This window comes from Narcine bancroftii, chromosome 13, assembly GCF_036971445.1.
Source record: "Narcine bancroftii isolate sNarBan1 chromosome 13, sNarBan1.hap1, whole genome shotgun sequence".
NCBI classification, from domain to species: Eukaryota; Metazoa; Chordata; class Chondrichthyes; order Torpediniformes; family Narcinidae; genus Narcine; species Narcine bancroftii.
Window position 1 is genome coordinate 79,617,786 of NC_091481.1, and position 22,818 is coordinate 79,640,603.

General features: G+C 41.7%; 1 protein-coding gene across 1 annotated transcript in view; it reads right to left on the reverse strand.

The window, feature by feature from the left end:
- LOC138747969 (protein Smaug homolog 1-like) overlaps nucleotides 1-22,818 on the reverse strand; it is an 88,327-nt gene that overhangs the window by 26,964 nt on the left and 38,545 nt on the right. Inside the window, 4 exon segments of the mRNA XM_069907628.1 lie at nucleotides 54-140; nucleotides 2,780-2,889; nucleotides 8,312-8,578; nucleotides 19,699-20,214. Of these exon segments, the coding sequence (XP_069763729.1) occupies nucleotides 54-140; nucleotides 2,780-2,889; nucleotides 8,312-8,578; nucleotides 19,699-20,214 (980 nt within the window).

Sequence of the window (22,818 nt, forward strand, 5' to 3'; positions counted from 1 at the left end):
GATTTGGAGATTTCAGTTGCAGGGCAGGAGAAAGAAAAAAAAACTCGACTCACCTTTTCTAACGACTTCAGCACACCTTGTCGTTCACGCAACTTCTGAATGCTCAGAGCTATTTTGTGCCGTGCTCCCTTTGTGACATTCTGCATAAGAATACATTTTGTGAGATCTTGCAATCGTGAAGGTGCAAAGATTGGAGCCGTGGAGAGAAAAAGAGGGAAGTAGCTGAAATTCCCTTTAAGAAACATGGCTTCCCCTTTACAGTGGTTGATAGGGCCTCACCCAAATACTCTCCATTACCCACACTTCTGTTCTCACCCTGCCTCCCCAAGACAGAACAGAGGTAGAGTTCCCTTGGTCCTTACCTATCACCCTACCAGCTTCTACTTCATCAACAGTTCTGCCAGTTACAATGCAATCCCACCAACAGCTAGATCTTTCCTTCCCAACATAGGGATCATTCTCTTCAGGATCCCTGCTTCTCTCATTCCCTGTACCCAAGGAAGCTTCCCTCACAGCAGGACTAGGAACAACACCTTCATTCAGGGACCTAAATTGTTCTTCATGAGGCAGAATTTTACGTGTATCTTCTCCAACCTCATCCATTCAGAGGGTCTCAATGTAAACAAGGCCACATTAGTAAATAAGCAGAGACTGGACAATTGCTTTACCGAGCACCTCCCCTCTGTCTGGAATAGTCAGCTGGAGCTCCCTGTTGCAAGTTATTAACTCCCATCACCAGAATACGACCGGTCTGTCTGACTCCTCTGCTACCAGAGTGAGGCCAAATATAAACAAGATCTCACATTTCCCAAGGTAGCTTATAACCCAACAGTATGAATATTGTCTGACAAGTGCCAGACAAAAAGGGAGAAACAAGAGAAAAGGGGTCAGGTGCAGGAAAAGTAGTCATACATTGGAAGAGGTGAAGAACAGATTGGTCTAAGAGAAGAGGGGGTGGGGAGGGAGGGATCCGAGATGAGAGTGTGGGAGTGAGAACATAAACAGGAAGGGGAAGAACGTGTGTTTCAGAAACTGGAAAATTCACCATTCCTACCATTGGACTGAAGACTGCCCAGGCAAAAATACAAGGTGTTGTTCTTTCAGTTTACTCATTCTGGCAATGGAGAAGGCGAAGGATAACAGGTCATTGTGTTTGAACTGGAAGGGATTGAAATGGCATGCATCCGGGAGCTCGAGACAGCCGTAGAAGATGGAGCCCAGATCCTCTGCTTAACAGCCCCCTGATTCACGCTTGGTCTCACTGATGTGGGAGCCCACATCATGCGTCCCTGGTAGAGTTATCACGCTCTACTCACGATGGTATGGATTTCTTCCAGGTACTCTAATTTCCCACCACATACCAAATGAGTGCAGATTAGAAGGTTAATTGGCTACTGTAAATTGCCCTGGTATGTAGGCAAATGGTAGAAACTTTCGGGGTAGATGTTCAGAGCCACATTCAGAGAATAGGAGATCAGGAAAATTAGTGGAAAATAGGATTGCCTTAGAGAACACAGACTCCACAGCCAACATCCTCCACAGTAAAACTCCCATTATCCAGAATTCATGCAACTGGCAAAACGAAATAATGGAAAATAAATAGGTTAAAATAAATAAGGGTTTAAAATTGGCTCGGCTCACCGTTAGTTTGCCAATTGTGCAACCTGCAATCTCAAACAACCTAAAAATTCACTGATCTGACATCTACCAATCCCCATAGGTATCGGATACGAGGGGTTTTACTGTATGAAAAAAAGGAAATTAGAAGCAAGGCTGAATATCAGCCATGGGCTCATGTTATCCCTCCTTCCCCCAGTATCACACTGGAATGGTCATTGATGCACTGGAGATTTACTGCCAGTTGTAGAAAAATGCCCCATAATGTTATTTTTGGTGGACAAGGGAGAGGGAAACAAAAGAGCACAAAATATTGCTGACCTCAGTTCTTTTAACAAGGTAAAAATAGAGCAACAGACCACCCAAAAACACTCAAAACTTCAAAATCATCCATAGAAATGCTTGCTTGTGGTATCCCAGGTACATATCTGGAATTCACTCATTACGTCCTCCCAGTTTATGACAAAAGCTTTGTCAAGCTGACGTATATACAAAAATGTCACATTTACCACAAGGTGTACATCGAGTCCATAAAACTTGAAATGCGGACAGTCAATAGGCAAACTGCTTTGATAGTAAAAAATACCCAGTAAATGCTGGAGGAACTCAGCCAGTCTCGCAGCATCCACAGGAGGTAAAGATATAGAACCAACCTTTCAGGCCTGAAGACTGGCTGGGGGTGGAGTCCAGACAAAAAGATGTTAATTGGATATGAGGAAAGGTGAGAAATGATTTTGGCTCTGGGAAAGGGAAACAGAGCTGGGGGGGGGGGGGGGTGGGTGGGAAAGAAAGGCAACAGGAGGAGGAATTGGAGGGGGGTGGGGAAAAGACATGGTTTAACATAAACCGGAGAAGTCGATGTTAATGTCATTGTTGGAGGGTGCCCAGACAGAAGATGAGGTGTTGTTCCTTAAATATGCAGGTGGTTTCAGTCTGGCAGTGCATGTGACTGTGGACAAAAATGTCAACCAGGGAATTGAAATGCGTGGCCACTGGGAGATCCATGCGAAGGTGACAGCAGAGCCGAGGTGTTCAACAAAGTGATCTCCCAATCTGTACCTAGTCTCTCTGATGTAGAGGAGAGCACAACAGGATGCAGTAAATACTGTTTTGATACCCTGTTAAAAGGAGAGACAATGAGTTTAATAATTTATCAACAAACCTGAGATTCCAGCTGGTGTTCAGTCAGGGTCATCATCTCTTCATATGTTAGCTGCGAGAAGAGTGATGCATATTTGTGTAGTCGAAGACTTTTTAACCATGTGGGTACATCTGTGATAAAAGTGAGGAAACAAAAATTCCACTTCAGAAACAGGGTGGCAAATTGCTAACTGGTTTAAAGTGCATTTTTCTCTCACAGACATTTTAAAATTAATATTTCCATCGAACACAATAACTTCAGGAATAGGAGCAGGCATGGGACACCTGGGCCACCAAGCCTGCTCTGTCATTTAATAAAATTATGGCCGATCACATCGTGGACTCAGCTCCACCTACCTTCCTTTTCCTCAAAATTTTTCTGCTGTGAAACATCTATTTAACTAGGTCTTGAACATATTTAACAAGGCAACCTCAACTGCTTCCCCAGGCAATGAATTCCAGATTCACTCCTCTGGAAAAAGTAGTTCTTCCTCATCATCTGTCTCGAATCTACACCCCAGGTTGTGGGCAGCAAATTACAGGGACACTTTATACCACTCAACGTATTGAGTCTCGTTGAAATGCCGCCAGAAACCTCAATAACTATAACCAGCAAAACAAACACTGTCTCCCCCATCTAAATAATCCGCTGGAGGAACTCAGCAGTGGGAGAAAAAGACTGGTCATTATTTCAAGTCAAAACTTTTTCTCGAGGCTGATTAAAGAGGACAGAATAGGAGCAGATAGTGTTTTGCTTCAGATGCTAGCAATGGCAGTCTCCCGTGTCACCATCTCCTCCATAGCAGCCAAATATGCAAGGCCACAGGAGTTTCCAAGAGACAAAATGAAAATATCTACGAGTGCAAGAGAAGCATAGCGCTGGGCATCAGAGCGACCGAGCTGTTTCATGTGGGGAATAAGGAGAAATGAGCTACCTGGAAACTGGCACATGTTAGCAGTTACAAAGGTCTTGCTTTACACTTTGCCACATTACAGGAGACTCTGCAACAGCAGAAAGAGCCACACATTGTTTGATGATAGCTATTAGATCAGTGATTCTCAACCTTTCTCCCCCCCCCCAACTCTTATACCATCTTAAGTTTTTCTTTGGCTTGGCTTCGCGGACGAAGATTTATGGAGGGGGTAAAAAGTCCACGTCAGCTGCAGGCTCGTTTGTGGCTGACAAGTCCGATGCGGGACAGGCAGACACGATTGCAGCGGTTGCAGGGGAAAATTGGTGGGTTGGGGTTGGGTGTTGGGTTTTTCCTCCTTTGCCTTTTGTCAGTGAGGTAGGCTCTGCGGTCTTCTTCAAAGGAGGTTGCTGCCCGCCAAACTGTGAGGCGCCAAGATGCACGGTTTGAGGCGATATCAGCCCACTGGCGGTGGTCAATGTGGCAGGCACCAAGAGATTTCTTTAGGCAGTCCTTGTACCTTTTCTTTGGTGCACCTCTGTCACGGTGGCCAGTGGAGAGCTCGCCATATAATACGATCTTGGGAAGGCGATGGTCCTCCATTCTGGAGACGTGACCCATCCAGCACAGCTGGATCTTCAGCAGCGTGGACTCGATGCTGTCGACCTCTGCCATCTCGAGTACCTCGACGTTAGGGGTGTAAGCGCTCCAATGGATGTTGAGGATGGAGCGGAGACAACGCTGGTGGAAGCGTTCTAGGAGCCGTAGGTGGTGCCGGTAGAGGACCCATGATTCGGAGCCGAACAGGAGTGTGGGTATGATAACGGCTCTGTATACGCTTATCTTTGTGAGGTTTTTCAGTTGGTTGTTTTTCCAGACTCTTTTGTGTAGTCTTCCAAAGGCGCTATTTGCCTTGGCGAGTCTGTTGTCTATCTCATTGTCGATCCTTGCATCTGATGAAATGGTGCAGCCGAGATAGGTAAACTGGTTGACCGTTTTGAGTTTTGTGTGCCCGATGGAGATGTGGGGGGGCTGGTAATCATGGTGGGGAGCTGGCTGATGGAGGACCTCAGTTTTCTTCAGGCTGACTTCCAGGCCAAACATTTTGGCAGTTTCCGCAAAGCAGGACGTCAAGCGCTGAAGAGCTGGCTCTGAATGGGCAACTAAAGCGGCATCGTCTGCAAAGAGTAGTAATCTTAAGTAATCCCTTACTAACCACAGAACCACTGTACTAGGTGATGCCTGAGAGTGAGAGATCAGGCTCAACATTTGTTTAGAGAACTGTTCCCTGAACTTAATTTTTTATGGCCTTTGAGATTTTATTTAAACTAACTTTTGATATTCTCATCGTGTTCTTATCCTGCAATCACTGTTTCAATAATTTAAAGTGAAGATTATTAAACAATTCTGAACTTTTTGAAAGTGAAAGCGGGGCAGTACGGTTAGAATAGAGGTTAGCAAAACAGCGAACTGTTACAGCGCCAGCCATTGGGACCAGGGTTCGAATTCCATGCTGTAAGTGGCTTGTACTTTCATCTCCGTGTCTGCGTGGGTTTTCCCCAAGGGAACTCTGGTTTCCTCCCACCGTTTGAAATGTAGGTTAATTGGGCAGCACGTGTTCATGGGCCGAAAGGGCCTATTACCGTGCTGTATGTCTAAAAAATATAAATAGCACAGAAGTTGGGAAGCCAGAGAGAAAACATTTTCCAATTTACTAACACTGATACAAGTTTCCTATTCCAAGAAAAAGCTTATTAGGGCCTAAATAAGCCAAACGAAGCCCCTTTAGAGATGTTAACTCTACGTTTTCACCTTGGACCTATCCTTGTTCCTTTTTGGTTCTTTACAGTTGATTGAGGTGAATATAAAATCAACCCCATTTCAAAAGAGAATTCTCCCCAATTTCATGCATTTATTTGTCCGTGAAGTTGGTTTCTTCATCTCAAAAGCTCAACGCTTGCAAAAAGTTCAGAGTTGTTTAATAATAAATTGTTCACAAGGCATCATTCCTCATCACTTTAAATGTCTTTTAAGGAATAGAGTATATATTCTATTCTCACAATAACATCATTCTTTGACTTTCACCTTGTCCCACCCAAAATAGTCTTTGCAGTTTGCGGTACAAAGCAGATGACCACCCCGAAATGAAAAAACCCAATGTTTTCTGAATGATTGCACAAATCCTTTTATGAAGGATTACTGACAAATTGAGCAAGGTAAAACTGGCAGATGAAACCCCCATTTTGGATCTAAGATAAATAAATAAATCCCTTGATACCAATCCCCAAAAGGATTATGGTTCAACTGCAAATGCAACACTTTTTACAATTTCTTTTAATGAATTGTCATTGAATGTTAACTGTTAATGCAGCAATATAATGGCTGCAACACATTGACAATCAATTTGACTGATGTTAAAACAATATTCGCTGCAAGTCTCAAAATTTGATACTGACCATCAAGCAAAAAATGATTACCCAAAGGACTGAGTCAAATTATGGCTGAATTCAAACTGTACTGCGTTCCCATATACAAGAAAAAATGTTGACAGTAGACCACTCATCCACCAGTTACCACTGGCCAGACAGAAGCAACAGAATCCTGTCAAAAGTCCAATACCAGGCTGGAAAGTAAAACGGACTAAAGGATAGATTAAAACAAAGAAAACCTTTAATCAGCTTTTAGACTAAGTATATATGTTATGCGAGGGAAAGCAATTACCACTTACATTTCAGAAATATCCATCTAAAAAAATTCATTTTGAATTTGCAGAGGGCAAAATTTTTACTCTAAAAGCAAAATTGTACAATTATAGCCTGTCCTTTACTCCAAGGGAGAGAGGGGGAAAAAAAGAGGAAAGGGGTTACAATTCTGCAGCTGAATCCATTCAGCCATTTGCTCAAGTATTATATTAAATCCTGACGATTTGATGGGTTTAAGAAAAATCTTAACACTCAGTTTAACATGATTTTGAAAAATAAAAGGTCAATTGCCTTAAATAGCATCAAGTGATATAGGGCCTGACACTGTACAGAGTTCATGGAGCACAGGATTAAAGAATTCACAGCATGCTGACAAGCATCTCTTATCAGAAACACTAATTTCTTGATCACATCACAGGGCAAGGTAACTGGGAGCTTTAAATTATGTCATGTACATGCAGTACTCATATGAATGAAGTTTTAACTCTTTGAACTCTATGCCCCAGTTTTCCAGGACTGATTTTATGCCAAACCACGTACTCTACTTCACCACTGTAAAGGTTTACTCCAGAGTAAATATGATGAAAGGTTAAAAATGGCCAGATTCCAAAGGGTTAACCTGCAAAGGTTACGACCAAGCAACGTCAGACAAATGAACACTAGGAAGAAATTTGGATGAAGGGATACAAATTATACATGTAAAACTCAATTTACACAGTCCCCAGTTAGTAGAAAATGTTACAAATATTGGAGAGAATGTCACCTACTACGTCCCCAATACCTGGGCACTATCCACTGCAAGAATACAGTAGAAGTTTGAAAATCCAGACTGCTCAGGGATTGGGTTGGTCCAGGTTTTCAGGATCCTCGGGTGGTAATGAAGTGCAAGACAAATATATTGGCAAGACCCAAGGCCACTTTCTAAATGCAGGAAATTACCAATTTTTGGAATTCTTCCCTCACATTGCTGTCATTGAATATATTTGTGGCTGAGATCAGTAGATCGTTGGACAGTCAGGGAATGGGAGGATTTAGTGTTCAGATAGCCAAGTGCAACCTTGAAATACAGGACCATTATGATCTTAGATGGAGCATGTATTCAAGGTGTGATAGGACCTCATCCTTCTGTCAATGTTCTGAGCCAAAGACAGTTTGCAAGATGTGCTCAATGAGATCAAGAATTTGCAGTCAGCTAGAACACATGGGATTGGTTGACCTCGGGAAAAGGAAAATCTCCTCCCAAAGATCCAATTGTCCCTCCAGAGACAACTTGCTGGCTTCCAGGTTCTGCAACCATTATTACCAGGAATCCGGCACCCGTGATGTCATCAAGTTGACTGAACAAACATTTAAATTCGTTTTTTAAAATACACATTACACAATGGCTACAAATATTTTTAAAAGCCAAATAGCGTCACGATCAGCTATTCGTGAATTGGTAAACCATTAACAATTCAGACCTGCTGACAATTTTGGAGTGAGGCTAGTTACAACGGTTTCCCTCAACTGGAACAGAGAAACAGGTAAATAATCTCAAATCAACATATTAAACCACACCAGCAGGGAAGCCGAATTGCAGTTGACAAAGTTACAATAGGACCACAAGGGCAATTACATTATTAATACAAAAAATGTGTACCCTTCTCAGAACAAGTGAAATGTAATCCATGCAGCTGCAGATATAATCTTTACAATTCGATCTTAACTACTCCTCTATTGTAGTCCCCTTGATATAGAGATAATTGCTTCAAGCAACAATCTTGAGGCAAATACTAAGTATTTGATGGTAAACTCAATTTAACACCTCCCCTGTAACAATGTTCACAAGTTTGAATGAAAAGCTCATCGACTGCGCCTGGTTGCCAATTTAATGCAGATTTTATTCTAAAGTCTATATGATTTAATTCCACTTGACCCAATAGCCTAGTCATTGCACCTTACCTTTCATTCCACTCCCCTCCTCCTGAAACGTGTTGCGACTTGACCCCTGTTCTTCCGTCTGCTCGCTGCCACCACTTCCAGAGGAGGCTATGCTGCTCTGAGGGGAGAGCGGTGCATGGTCCGATGGGGCGTAAACGGCTCGGGTCCGCAGATCATCTGGAGACATCCACTCGCTGACCACCGACGGGTTCGTCATATTAATTGGTGGAGTGAGGGAAACTGAGCGCTTCAGAGGGCTATGGTTGGTTTGAGTTTGGCCTTGGAGAACTGAAAATTAAAATGGCATATTTGTCAGAAAAGAAAAATGAAGAAATCCATCTCTTCCTGTAAAGAAAGTGGGCAAAACAACAAGAAAAACTTAGTTAAGATATTTTGTCCTGATCAAGACCTGCAAAAGGATATAATCTCCCTAGTTCATTGATATTACTGTGAATTCCACTTTTGCTTCAACCTATTCTCCCAGTTCACAAGTCCTAAGGCTAATTTTGATTTTAAAACTTTAACAGACAATGGTGAGACCAAACTTGGAGAATTACCTGTGGTTTAGGTTGACTAGCATAGGAAAGATGTCATTAACCTGGACAATGTGCTTAAAAGATTCATAAGAATGTTACTTGGACCGGAGAGTTTGAGAGCAGAGAGAAACTGGATAGGCTGGGGCATTGTTCCCGAGAGAAAAGGAGGCCAAGATGAGACATTTGAGAGGTATGGAAAAATCACAAGGGGCACAGAGTAGTGAATTTAATTTTAATTTACACATACAGGCACTGTAACAGGCTCTTTCATCCCACAAGCCCGTACTGCCCAAATAGGTCCAATTGCCCTCCATCCTCAGTGCGTTTTTGAATGTTGGGAAGAAACTGGAGCAATCCCACGCAGGCATGTAGAAAGCGAAAACTCCTGACAGACAGCGTGGGATCCAAACCCCAGTCCCAGTCAGTGGGATGGTAACAACGCTGTATTAATCACTACACTGACTGTACCTTTTCCCCAAGGTAAGCAAGTCAAAAACTGGAGGACATGGATTTAAGGTGAAATGAACAATTTAAAGCACGCAGAAGAGACATTTTCCACACAGAGAGTGGTGGGTGTGGAACAAGCTGCCAGAGGAAGTGGTAGAGATGGGACAATTAAAACATTGAGAAGACATTTGGAGAGGTTCATGGCTAAGAATGGTTGATAGCGTGGAGGGCCATATGCAGGCACTTGGGTCCAGACAGGCAGGCAATTGGTCAGCTGAAGGGGCTGTTTCTGTTATAGTTATAGTATGACTCTACGTACTGAGAAAATCAAAGGGCCTCAAAGATCTAAATGAGCCACAATTGGCATTTTACAGCTGGAGAAGGGAAAGTCCAAGGGTCCTTTGAGCTGCCTCTGCTCCATTCAACTCAAGGAAATTTCACATTCGATATAACTCTCGAACTCCTGTTAACAGTTAGTGCCAAGGATTACATCCTCCAACTCCACAATCCTGATTCTTTGTTCTTCCCAAAACATTCATTAGACTCAGACAAGCACTTTCAATGTGTAGAGTATAAATTAAAATGGAGGATTAGCCAATAATCAGCTCAGAGATATGCAAGATGTACTCAAATATTTCGGATAGGATCTTACGCACACAAATTTTAATATAAATCAAGTAGAATTATGATTATTAGATGACAATGCTCCAGAGGGGTAAAACTGAGCTTGTTAGAGATTTCAAGTAGCAACCTTCATACATTAGTTGCACAAAAACCCTCCTATCTTTTCTCCAACTTTCCAACTGGACATTCAAACAGATGTCATCAATCCTCTGTTACATCACACACTCCATTATTTTAATGACAAAGCAAACAGTATTTAGGGAAGAAATGTAAATATTAATAGATAACTCATTAGGAACAAGAACCCTGGAAAACTTTCCCACCACCAGCTTAGAGAAGAACGAAGATTAGCCAAGATTGAATTGGCTCAACGTTGTCTCACATCATCGACTACATACAAATTTGGGGAAAGTGTGGGGGGAAACCAGGGGTTCTGCATCAAATTTCCTGAACCACATCCCACTTCTCTCCAGATTTTACCCACTCACCACCTAGCAGACAACAGTTCGAACCATCGAACATTACAGGGCCACACCCCAGTAAATTTTCTCTGCCCTCTTTCAATCTTACTGATATCTGTTCTGTAGTTAAGTGACCAAAAATGCACACAATACTCTAAATTTGGCCTCACCAATGTCTTATACAACTTTAACATAACATCCCAACCCCTAAAATCAATACTCTATGAAGGCCAATATGCCAAAAGCTCTCTTTTCAACCCTATCCACCTGTGACACCACTTTCAGGGAATTATGTATCTGTATTCCCAGATCCGTTTGTTCTACCGCACTCCTCAGTGCCCTGCCATTTACTGTATATGTCTTGCCTTGATTTGTCCTTCCAGAGTGCAAGACCTCACGCTTTGTCTGCATCAAATTCCATTGGCCATTTCTCAGCCCGTTTTTCCAGCCGGTCCAGATCCCTCTGCAAGCTTTGAAAACCTTCCTCGCTGTTCACAACCCCTCCAATCTTAGCGGATCTTACTGATCCAATTTACCACATTATTGTCCAGATCATTGATAGAGATGGCAAAGAACAATGGTCCCGGAACCGATCCCTGAGCCGTACCACTCGTCACACAGGCCTCCAGTCTGAGAGGCTTCTGCCATCTAGCCAAATGTTGAATTCAGTTTACTACCTCACCATGAATACCAAGCGCCTGAATACCCTTTTCTGTGTCCCTTAACTTATTTGCGCACTAGTTTGGGGAGTCATTCTTGCATTTCTTCCCCTTTTCTTTAAAGCAGCAGTATTTCCATGGCTCAGATCATCCAAGTCTTACATGGCCATCATCAGATGACTCACAATGGTCTGACCCTATCACTAATTTTGCTTTATCATTCAAGCAGCTCAGATTGTGAATGTTCGGCTAGGATGTGCAGTCAAGTTTCAAAAACTTGAGTTGCAAGATGCTTTACAACCTGCACCAGCAACAGTAGGTCACACACTACTAGCCTTTATGAACAATGGGAAGACCAGTAGCTGTGATCCTGCCTAATTATTCCCCGTGCACCACTCCGAGGCTTAAATGTAATTCCCCTAGCTGGGTTGATAACTCAATACGGGCCACCTCATTTGTCTAATAATAAAGTTTTATATCAAGGTACAAATCAGTGTTCCTGAGACTGGATATTACAGAGCCATTCTTGCTCCAGACTTTCATCTCATGATGATCCAAGATGTTTTCTGACGTCCCCTTTAAATAATGTTAATTCGTTAAAGCTGTGATCAGAATAAATGATTTTAAATTTTTTTTTTATTTTTCACACTATGAACCATACTGACCAAAATACACACAAACATTTCCCTCTTGATTATACACAGTGTCATTTTCTCCCCTTTTCCCCCCCCTCCCTTCCCTCTCTCCTTCACCCCCCTCCCCACCCACTCAATGTTCAACCTATATGATACATTAAACCCATTAAACAATGGCATCACACAATGAAAATAAACAAGAAATTTGTGTCATCTACTTTTATAATCTGGGTCAGTTCATTTCGTCTTCTTCTCCTTCTGTCATTTTAGGGGGTGGAGGCCCGCAGTAGGACTTCTCTATTGTGTTCCATGTACGGTTCCCAAATTTGTTCGAATACTGTGATGTTATTTCTTAAATTATATGTTATTTTTTCCAATGGAATACATTTATTCATTTCCATGTACCATTGCTGTATTCTCAGGCTCTCTTCTGATTTCCAGGTTGACATTATACATTTTTTTGCTACAGCTAAGGCTATCATAATAAATCTTTTTTGTGCTCCATCCAAATCGAGGCCAAGTTCTTTACTTCTTATATTACTTAGAAGAAAGATCTCTGGATTTTTTGTTATGTTGTTTTATGTGATTTTATTTAATACCTGATTTAGAACTTCCAAAAACTTTTCCACTTTCTCACATGCCCAAATTGCATGTACTGTTGTTCCCGTTTCCTTCTTACAGCGAAAACATCTGTCTGATACTGTTGGGTCCCACTTATTTAACTTTTGGGGTGTGATATATAGCCTGTGTAACCAATTATACTGTATCATGCGTAACCTCGTGTTTATTGTATTTCTCATAGTTCCGGAGCATAGCTTTTCTCAAGTTTCATTCTTTATCTTTATGTTTAGATCTTGTTCCCATTTTCGTTCGGGTTTACAGCTTATTTCCTCGTTCTCTTTCTCTTGCACTTTGATGTACATGTTTGTTATAAATCTTTTAATTATCATTATGTCTGTAATCACATATTCAAAATTGCTTCCTTCTGGTAACCTCAGCCTGCTTCCCAATTTGTCCTTCAAGTAGGTTTTCAGTTGGTGGTATGCAAACATCGTACCGTGAGTTATACCATATTTGTCCTTCATTTGTTCAAAAGATAATAATTTATTTCCCGAAAAACAATTTTCTATTCTTTTGATCCCTTTTCTCTCCCATTCTCTAAAGGAAAGGTAATCTATTGTGAAAAGGATTAGTTGATTTTGCGTCAATATTAATTTTGGTAGTTGATAATTTGTTTTATTCCTTTCTACGTGAATCTTCTTCCAAATGTTGAGCAGATGGTGCAGTACTGGTGAATTCCTATGTTGCACCAACTTTTCATCCCACTTATATGGTATATGTTCAGGTACCTTCTCCCCTATTTTATCTAGCTCTAATCTGGTCCAATCTGGTTTTTCCCTTGTTTGATAAAAATCTGAAAGGTATCTTCATTGTGCTGCTCTATAATAATTCTTAAAGTTTGGTAGCTGTAAGCCTCCTTGTTTGTACCATTCTGTTAATTTATCTAGCGCTATCCTCGGTTTCCCCTCTTTCCATGAGAATTTCCTTATTACTTTCTTTAGCTCCTTGAAGAATTTCTCTGTTAGGTGAATTGGTAACGATTGGAATAGGTATTGTATCCTTGGGAAGATATTCATTTTAATGCAATTTACCCTTCCTATCAGTGTTAGTGGTAAATCTTTCCAATGTTCTAAGTCGTCTTATAATTTCTTCATTAATGGCTGATAATTTAGTTTGTATAGATGGCCTAGATTATTATCTAGTTGTATACCTAGGTATCGGATTGCTTGGTTTGCTATCTAAATGGTGATTCTTTCTTAAACTTTGAGAAATCCGCATTATTCATTGGCATTGCTTCACTTTTATTTGCGTTGATCTTGTACCCCGACACTTCTCCATATTCCTTCAATTTCTTATGTAATTCTTTTATTGATATTTCTGTTTCTGTTAAGTATACTATGATGTCATCTGCAAATAGACTGATTTTACATTCCTTCTCTTTTATTTTTATCCCTTTTATTTTATTTTCTGTTCTTATCAGTTCTGGTTCTAGAGCTAACGCGAACAGTGAGGGAGATAGTGGACATCCCTGCCTAGTTGACCTGCTTAATTTAAATTGGTTTGATATATATCCATTTACCGTCACCTTCGCCAATATAGAATAAATGATTTCAGATAATCTGCACATTGCACCTTGGGTTCCCCAAATATCATTCCTGGAACACTGATGCTGAGCAGATGACCAAAATTCGCCACAGTCTCAGTTAATCAACTTGAAACTTTGGTTTGAGTTTCTTCCTTTACAGCTACTACATTAGCAGAGCATTTCTAGCACTATTTTTTTAATTTCAGAATTCCAGTAACTGCCATCTATTGCTTTTGGAGACATCCTATTTCAAGGAGAGACGTTTAGTACAGACCATCCTGTGCCACCACATTTCCAATGGCAGACGACCAAATGCTTTTCAGCGGGGCAGTGTCTGACTGTCTGACTATCATTTACAACAAAATAACGTAGCTAGTCTGTGGTAAGAAACTTGGTTGGCATGCACAAGCTGGACTGAAAGGCCTGTTGTACGACTTGAACCATTTCTTCAGTCATGAGACTCACCTTAAAAAAAATCAGACCTGCAATTTTTCCCTCAATTAACAAAACTTCAATTTAAAACATCACAAGGTCAAAGGAGATTTCTCACACAATTTTCAGGCTTTCAAAGAGGTAACACCAACTCCTTGGAGGTTTCCCCTTGTTTTGCCTTTAGTCCTTGCCATGATGTTGGGATTGGGCAAGAAGGTCATGACCAAGGATTTTCAGTGTTTCCGAATTGCCATTTATTTCCAGCCCACCCACAATAACTCAGTAAAAACACTTTCTTACTCATGAAACCAGCCAGACTTACTCCAAAATAGCAGCTCAATAATTTCACAATTTGTAGAAATGTAATTGTGTTATGATTTTAAAAAAAACCTACAATAGAGCTCCCCAGTTTTTGCAAATTAAGTTTATGCCACAGGATTTTCTGTACATCTCAGAACAGATTGAATTGGAAATAAAACAGACCCAAATCAAGGGGTCGTGAGAGGGCATTTACCATATTTGACGACATTCAAGATCCCCCCACCGATCTTGTATGCGGAATTGAAATGGAGCAAGTTGCCGGCTACTCGTCTAGTGGAGGTGCTGCAGCTGTCTAGGAAGCGAGCCTGAGGCTTTGTGAGCCGCCTCCCCTCAGGCGGATGGTTGTGCTTTCCGGAGCCGCCCTGCTGCTCTCTTTCCCCAGTAAGAAGGCCACGGTAGCATCCGCCAACGGTGCAAGGCGGTGCTTTCTGGATCTGCCACCACCACTCACTTCCCGTGGTGAGAAGGCAGACCTTGGCGGCCCCCACCAACAGTGCAAGAGGTACAGGAGGAACTCTTTCACCAACTTACCCATAAAAAAATTTCTTAACATTCTCTGCTGAAATTGGGGGTGGGGATTTGCATAGTGTCAAATATGGTACTTGCTCTTTATTCAATTCTTCCCAAATTTTAAGAGGTTATGAGTTTGAAACTTTGCAATGCCTTGTTAATTCTTTCTTTAATAGGGTTGTATGTGGGTAAGTTAGAAAGCCATCCATTTCAGTTACTGAAAAGGATTCCCCCAGAAACACTTTCATTTGTATATCCCAATTGATTTGCCTCTGAAGGGAAGCTTTTCCATTAGGAGAAATGCCCGACCACCTCTATTAAAAACAAATTGCATGAACTAGCCCCACAAGACTTGTCAATCACCCCTAATACAACATTTTTTGGATTCATAAATACGTTTGGAAAGGCATTACGGGTAGATATAAAGCCAAGTCACGTTCTTTACATTAAAAACCAAAATCACCCAAAGCAGATAAATATGATGTATTTTCTTGCATCACACGTGGGTGGTTGGGAGAATTAAAATAGTTCAGATTGGAGAAGGACAACAAATAATCTCCAAGTTTCCCAAACCCAGAATAGCTTGACTGTCACCACAAGTTCTTAATGAAACAACATAACTACCTGTGAGGCATTTCTTAAAAAAAAATGCATTTAGATAAAGTGTAATCCAATACTGCTTCTTTGACCTGTAGATAATAAGAATGTGTTTGTACACTTCATCTTCTTATCACAGCAAAAATTATTGAAACGTGGATTGCAAAAGAAGCACAGATTTAAAGCACACGAGGTGATTTGAGAGCTATTGTGCATGGGTGAAATCGCCACTTGGGGGAAAAAAAACGAGGGACCAATTACTTCCCACAATGAAAAAAATAAAGAGTCAGAATGACACAGCTAGCTTAGGGGCGGTACGGTTAATGTCGTAGTCAGCACAATGCTATTACTGTGCCAGCCACCCAGATTGGAATCCGCCACTGTCTGCAAGGAGTTTGTACTCCCCATGTCTGCGTGGGTGGGTTTCCTCTGGGCGCTCTGCTTTCTCCCCACCCTTCAAAATGTATGGGGGTTGTAGGTCAATTGGGGTATTTCTCTGTTAACATGCTGTACGTCTAAATTTAAAATGAGTAACATACAAGCCGAATTGTGTCTCTACATTCACATGCATTTGATAAAACTTGGAATAGAAAACACCAAAGTTCTCTGGCAAAAGTTTTTAAAGCAAAACAACTCGATCTCTACTCAAGAATTCCTACCATTTTATTACAAAGATTAAATTATGGAAGAATACTGACACTAATATCATAATTCTTGCCCATATACATGTACCTTCCATCTACATATATGTACAGTATATTATCTAAAAACCACTTTACCAAAATTCTCAGTTATCTGCAAATATTTTTGGCGGCGACATGTCACAAGTTGAAAAATAAGTTGTATTTTTTTTTAACCTGCCATGCTCAAGTGGGACTCTGACGCACTGTTAGTGTCATTTTAAATCCAACGTAGCTCTCGTGTACTCAAGTAGGGCTCTAACATATTGTTAGCACCATTTTGAATCCAATGGAGCTTTCGTGGGCTCAAGGTAAGAATTAAACTTTATTTCATGCTTGAAAAATCTTCCCTTGTTCTTTGTTGTTGTTTTATGCTGATGCACAAAAGAGTCTGGAAAAACAACCAACTGAAAAACTCACAAAGATAAGCGTATACAGAGCCACTGTCATACCCACACTCCTGTTCGGCTCCGAATCATGGGTCCTCTACCGGCACCACCTACGGCTCCTAGAACGCTTCCACCAGCGTTGTCTCCGCTCCATCCTCAACATCCATTGGAGCGCTTACACCCCTAACGTCGAGGTACTCGAGATGGCAGAGGTCGACAGCATCGAGTCCTCGCTGCTGAAGATCCAGCTGCGCTGGATGGGTCACGTCTCCAGAATGGAGGACCATCGCCTTCCCAAGATCGTATTATATGGCGAGCTCTCCACTGGCCACCGTGACAGAGGTGCACCAAAGAAAAGGTACAAGGACTGCCTAAAGAAATCTCTTGGTGCCTGCCACATTGACCACCGCCAGTGGGCTGATAACGCCTCAAACCGTGCATCTTGGCGCCTCACAGTTTGGCGGGCAGCAGCCTCCTTTGAAGAAGACCGCAGAGCCCACCTCACTGACAAAAGGCAAAGGAGGAAAAACCCAACACCCAACCCCAACCAACCAATTTTCCCTTGCAACCGCTGCAATCGTGTCTGCTTGTCAGCCACAAACGAGCCTGCAGCTGACGTGGACTTTTTACCCCCTCCATAAATCTTCGTCCGCGAAGCCAAGCCAAAGAAAAAGACTGGGGCTGGGATCGGACTGGGGTCTTTGGGCTCCTGGGCAGGTTCCGCGACGGCGCTGGCGAGATATCTGGAATCGGAGCAGGGACCTCGGGCTCCTGGGCAGGTATGGTGACGACTGTGGGGAGGCATCTGGGATCGGAGCAGGGACCTCGGGCTCCTGGGCAGGTTCCGCGACGGTGGTGGCGAGATATCTGGAATCGGAGCAGGGACCTCGGGCTCCTGGGCAGGTTCCGCGTGGCGAGATATATGGAATCGGAGCAGGGACCTCGGGCTCCTGGGCAGGTTCCGCGTGGCGAGATATCTGGAATCGGAGCATGGACCTCGGGCTCCTGGGCAGGTATGGTGACGACTGTGAGCAGGCATCTGGGATCAGAGCAGGGAGCTTGGGCTCCTGGGCAGGTATGGTGACGACTGTGGGGAGGCATCTGGGATCGGAGCAGGGACCTTGGGCTCCTGGGCAGGTATGGTGACGACTGTGGGGAGGCATCTGGGATCGGAGCAGGGACCTTGGGCTCCTGGGCAGGTATGGTGACGACTGTGGGGAGATGTTGTGGTTGGCGATGGCCAATACTAGTATTCTACTACTTAAACTGGGCTGTTTAAAGGAATTTCTCGGATATCCATAAAATGCAGTTAACTGATACATGTCCAGTTTCGAGTGTTTTGGATAACTGGAAACAAACTGTTTCGCCAAGCTGAAATACGATTTGTATCATCAAATATGCTTGGTTTTAGTATTCAGTGCATTTGCTAACACCGTACATCTTCCAATAATGAGTTACAGTATTATACCTCTCGATCCAGTCATGAACAGAAACTTACAAGTTAAATTTCTGGCCTGTCCACAGCAAGAATAAAATGGCAGACAGATGCCAGCTGTCACTTTCTATTGCCACACATTCTTAGAAGGGAGCAAAGCCACCCAAGGGGCTACCAATTTTTAATTGAAAAGTCACTATTTCCCAGACTAATGTCTAATCCGAACCCAAAAGCCGCAAATGAGCTTGGCAGTGACACCTGACCAAATCCCACTGAAGTCCATTGTTTTACTGCTTTGACGTTCACAGATAATTCTTGATGTACAATTTTAGCTGATTGAACAAAGGGGAAAAACAGCTGTAAGTTTGTAATGCCTTCAGACATTTTTGTTCCTGTCTATATATAGACTGACGCCACTGGCATGGTTGAGTACTGAATGTTCTTTGTCGCTTTATAATGCACATGTTTTCTATTATTGCAACATCTGCAACAGGCATTGAGATGTTTAATGTTATTTTCTCCCCCTTTTTGAATCCCACTTCCTAAGCCCTGTATGAACTGATCTTCGACAAGGGGAAATGCTCTCAACACTTCTATTACCACCACTCAACCAAAATCATTCTGACATGATTTTCTAACCCGTTTAATTTTTCCTTACGTTGTTCTCTTTCTCTCCCCTTCCCCCATCCCAAATGACGTAGCCAAGTTCAGAAATAGTGGAAATTTCTAACTAACTGTCTGTTGGTTCACTGCACCACCTAAATATTTTCACTGCTAAATACTCTAGAGGAGGATTTAATGGAACAAGTGAACAGTTCTTTAAATAATGTCACAGCTGTCAAACATTTCTCACTTCTCCACAAACAGGGTGGTTTGAGATTATTCAAGCTAGGCAAACACATCACTTTTCTTTTTCTAAAGGCACAATGTACAGGCAGGTGCCCGAACACCTGCCTGTACTTTAAGTACAATTCAATGCAGTATCAGGACCAACAGAAGTACAGTCCTATACAGCTTCAATATCAGCTAATCTCATCAGCACATGTGGAACAAGGGATAAATATAAACCTCACTTTTGCTGACTGGCATTCCAATTAATACATTTAATCGACAAACATGCAAGAATGCTAAAAACATCCAACACTGGCATTCTGGACTAGCCCCATTTTCCTGTCTTTGGTCCGTATCCTTGTAAAACCCTTCACATCCATACAACTGTCCAAACGTCTTTTATATTTGATACACTGAAACCTCATTACAACGTGATTCGTTAATCCGCGGAATCGCTTAGAGCGCGGATGTCTGCGGACCCTAAACTTTGCAAATAAGTTGATTAAGATTCAGAATCCCAATATTAAAAGAATGCGCTTGCTTTCTTTCATTGAAATTGTTATAGATAGCAGATCCTTCGAAAACTGGTAATATTTGGGTTTGATTCTCCGCGGGCATCTGTTCCGCGACTCGGTTGTAACGTGGTATGAAACCTTAGACCCCACATTCTAACGAGGTTTTACTGTAATTAAATATCCACCTTACCTGTACTTGTATTGCTTCCAATGTTGTTCATCGCCGATGGCACTGACACAGATGTGTGCAGAGGCAAATGTCCATTCTCACAGGTCATTGGCTTGTCCTGCCAACCAGGAACAGTGACACACATGCTGCTATCTGCTCGGTTCTGCCATTCGTTCAGCTTGTCTTCAACATTCTGTCGTTGATTTTGGTTGAATGCTCCTGTGTAAATGGAATCTACTCGGCCCACATTCTGTGAACTGTAGTTGCTCGACATGCGGTCCTCCAAGTGAGTCAGCCATAAGGCCAGAGAACTCCGGTCATCCAGTGAGGTTGCAGGATGGATTAGTGCATAAGACAGGAGCTGCCGACTTTCTTCTATGAAGAGATTGCTATCAATGGAGTAAGCTAGCACTTTCTGCAACAGCTCCATATATTCAGACTTTGCCTCTACATTTCCAGGCTGCAGTAGAGGAAGATGGGAAAGCAATTGTAAAACAACCTTTTCCTTAGGGTCTTGATGCCATTGACTGATGAAAGCTGGAAAATAAAATAGAGTTATTCAAATTTCTGGAGACAAAACTTTTCCCATTCAACAAGTTCGATTCATTTGCCTTCATAAATTAAATACATTAATGCAAGCGAGCGATCAAGGCAACTGGCCACTATGGACACAAAATCTTTCATCCTCTTGTGTGAAAAGTTCAGCATCCAGTTTCTGACTTGGGAAGGTTGACGGAAACTAAATGTTTTGAAGTTGGTTGCACTGCACATCAGTCACCAAATAGCTGGCACCCTAACCCATAACTTACAAGATTCGGTATGAGAGGAACTTAAATGAGGAATAGGTCACAGGGCCCCTGAGGCCTGCTTTACTGCGTTTAATGTAATTGCAATGGTGTAATATACCAAGTGCTTTTGGAACTCACACATGCATGAACAAAATTGTACTACTTTCCTTGTGACAAAATTTTACCATCAAGCCTATTTAACATACAGTAAATGTCCTAAAACTCTGCTCGGGGATTGGGTCGGTTCAGATTTTCCGGATTCTTGGGAAGTGCTTTTAAAAATTAAGGAGAATGAAGAAGAGATGAATAGGTAAATTCTGAATGAAGCATTTTTTTCAGATAAAATACAAAGTACAAAAAAAACAAATAAATTTATATCTGTACATTTTTGCGACTTAGGTGGTGTTTAAAGCACACAAAGGCCCACTAAATTTAAAAAGTTTGAGAGCTTGAGAAGTCCAAATTCTCAAGTCGCCCAGATTTTGGGCATCCAGAATTTTAAACTTTTACTGGACCAGCATCAACATCAAAACTAAACCAGGGGTAACCAATGAAGATGTTGCAAAAAAAAAAGCCTTCCTCCACTGGCCTGAGTTTGGCCACTTTTGTAGAATTTACCAATATATTGTAAGAAAATTAGAAGTTACACTTTATCAGCCTTCTCAAATTACTATTAATTCTGTATGTCACCGTTATTTATGAAATTGTATAAATTAGCAACGGTTTCCTTCATTAGAACAGTCTGTACTTTAAGAGTAAATAAACCAAAAGCAAAGAACTGCAAACATTAAATAGAAAACACTTCCTTTAATCAGGTTATTGTATATGCCCAGTGATAAAACCTTGAATTTCCACCTAAAATGTAGGTTTGGAGATGTACTCGCTGCACCCCAAATCGGGGACGTACCGCTGACCAAGAGAGTAATACTGCCAGGCACGTTTTACATACTAATTCACAATTTTATAAAAGTGAATTACTCAGTAAAGGTTTAAACTTTATTCTCATACTTTAAGATAAACCATCGTCGGCTCCTTTAACAGGCTTAAAGCCTGTACAGAGCCGATAGCAGTTGGACTGGGTGGATGGTTCCCGTGGGGGAGCGCTGAGACTTTGCTATCAAGGTTCGGATTTTATACTTGGTGCAGGGGAGCGCTGAGAGTTTGTTGTTAAGGTTTGGATTTGATACTTGGCGTACAAGAGGGGCCCTGGTTTTGGGGTGACACCTTTAAAGTTTGGACCGTCTTATACACCGGCATAGACTGTAAATGGCTGTGCAAGAAGCAGTTCACATTGCAGTTCAGTTCTCCGAAATGTTGTGTGTTTCTCTCTCTGGGACCCCATTGCATTTTCTACCTCTGAAGTTATTTTTTGACTGAAATCACTCAGAGACATTCTGAAATGGGACAAGGATATGCTATAAAATTACAAGTGTTTTTTTCATTACTGGACTCTCAATTCACGAGTATTTTCTGGAATGGGAAGGACATCGTTTACAATGACAATTTGGGAGCACCGAATGCCAGTTCTCAAATAAAAGTCATTTTGTGCTTTGAAATGCAAACACTGACTTTAACAATGAGGAACGTCTGTAAACCAACACGGGCATGCAAACTTGTAACCTGGATGTTCGATTTGAAATTTGTTTAAAAAAAAATTTCAAAGTTAAGCAAATCCTCAAGGACGAGAGTGCAATGAACAAAATGTGTGATTAAACATGACTGCTTTTTTTTTGGAAAAAAAACAGATTCAAATGAAGTCGAATGTCTTTTTCAACTGTAACTTCCAGAAACTCCAGCTCAAATAGCCCTGGCCTGCACTTCTATTCAGACATTTAATGCTGGAAGGTTTCAATCAGACATCACGTTTAAAACAGTAACACAAAAAGAGCAGAGATTCTTCTGGGCAAATGGAAATTCTGGATCCAAATATCCAACACAATCTTACTAGCAAGATCCCCCACACCCCACTCCTCATCAAGGTTAAGGTCAGAACACAAACATCTTGGTCCAAATGTTTCAAATACATAACAACTTAAGTTGTAGAGAAGCCCAACAATTTGAATTTAAACAAAATTATACAATGTAGTAGCATGAGACAATGTGCTTCTTGTAAAGCAAGTAACAGTGAGATTCACTATCTCAATGCAAAAAGGTTTGCCGGAGTGGAAGGTAAAAGAACAAGCTGTACAGACCAGGATTTATAACAACAAAAATGCCCTTCCCCTTCAGACATCAAGGCATTTTATGGCCATGGACATACTTTAAGGGAATGTTACAGTACAGAGTACAAAACATCAATTAAAAAAAATCCCACCGCAAACTCCGCACAGCAAGAATGGGAGAATGAAGTCTT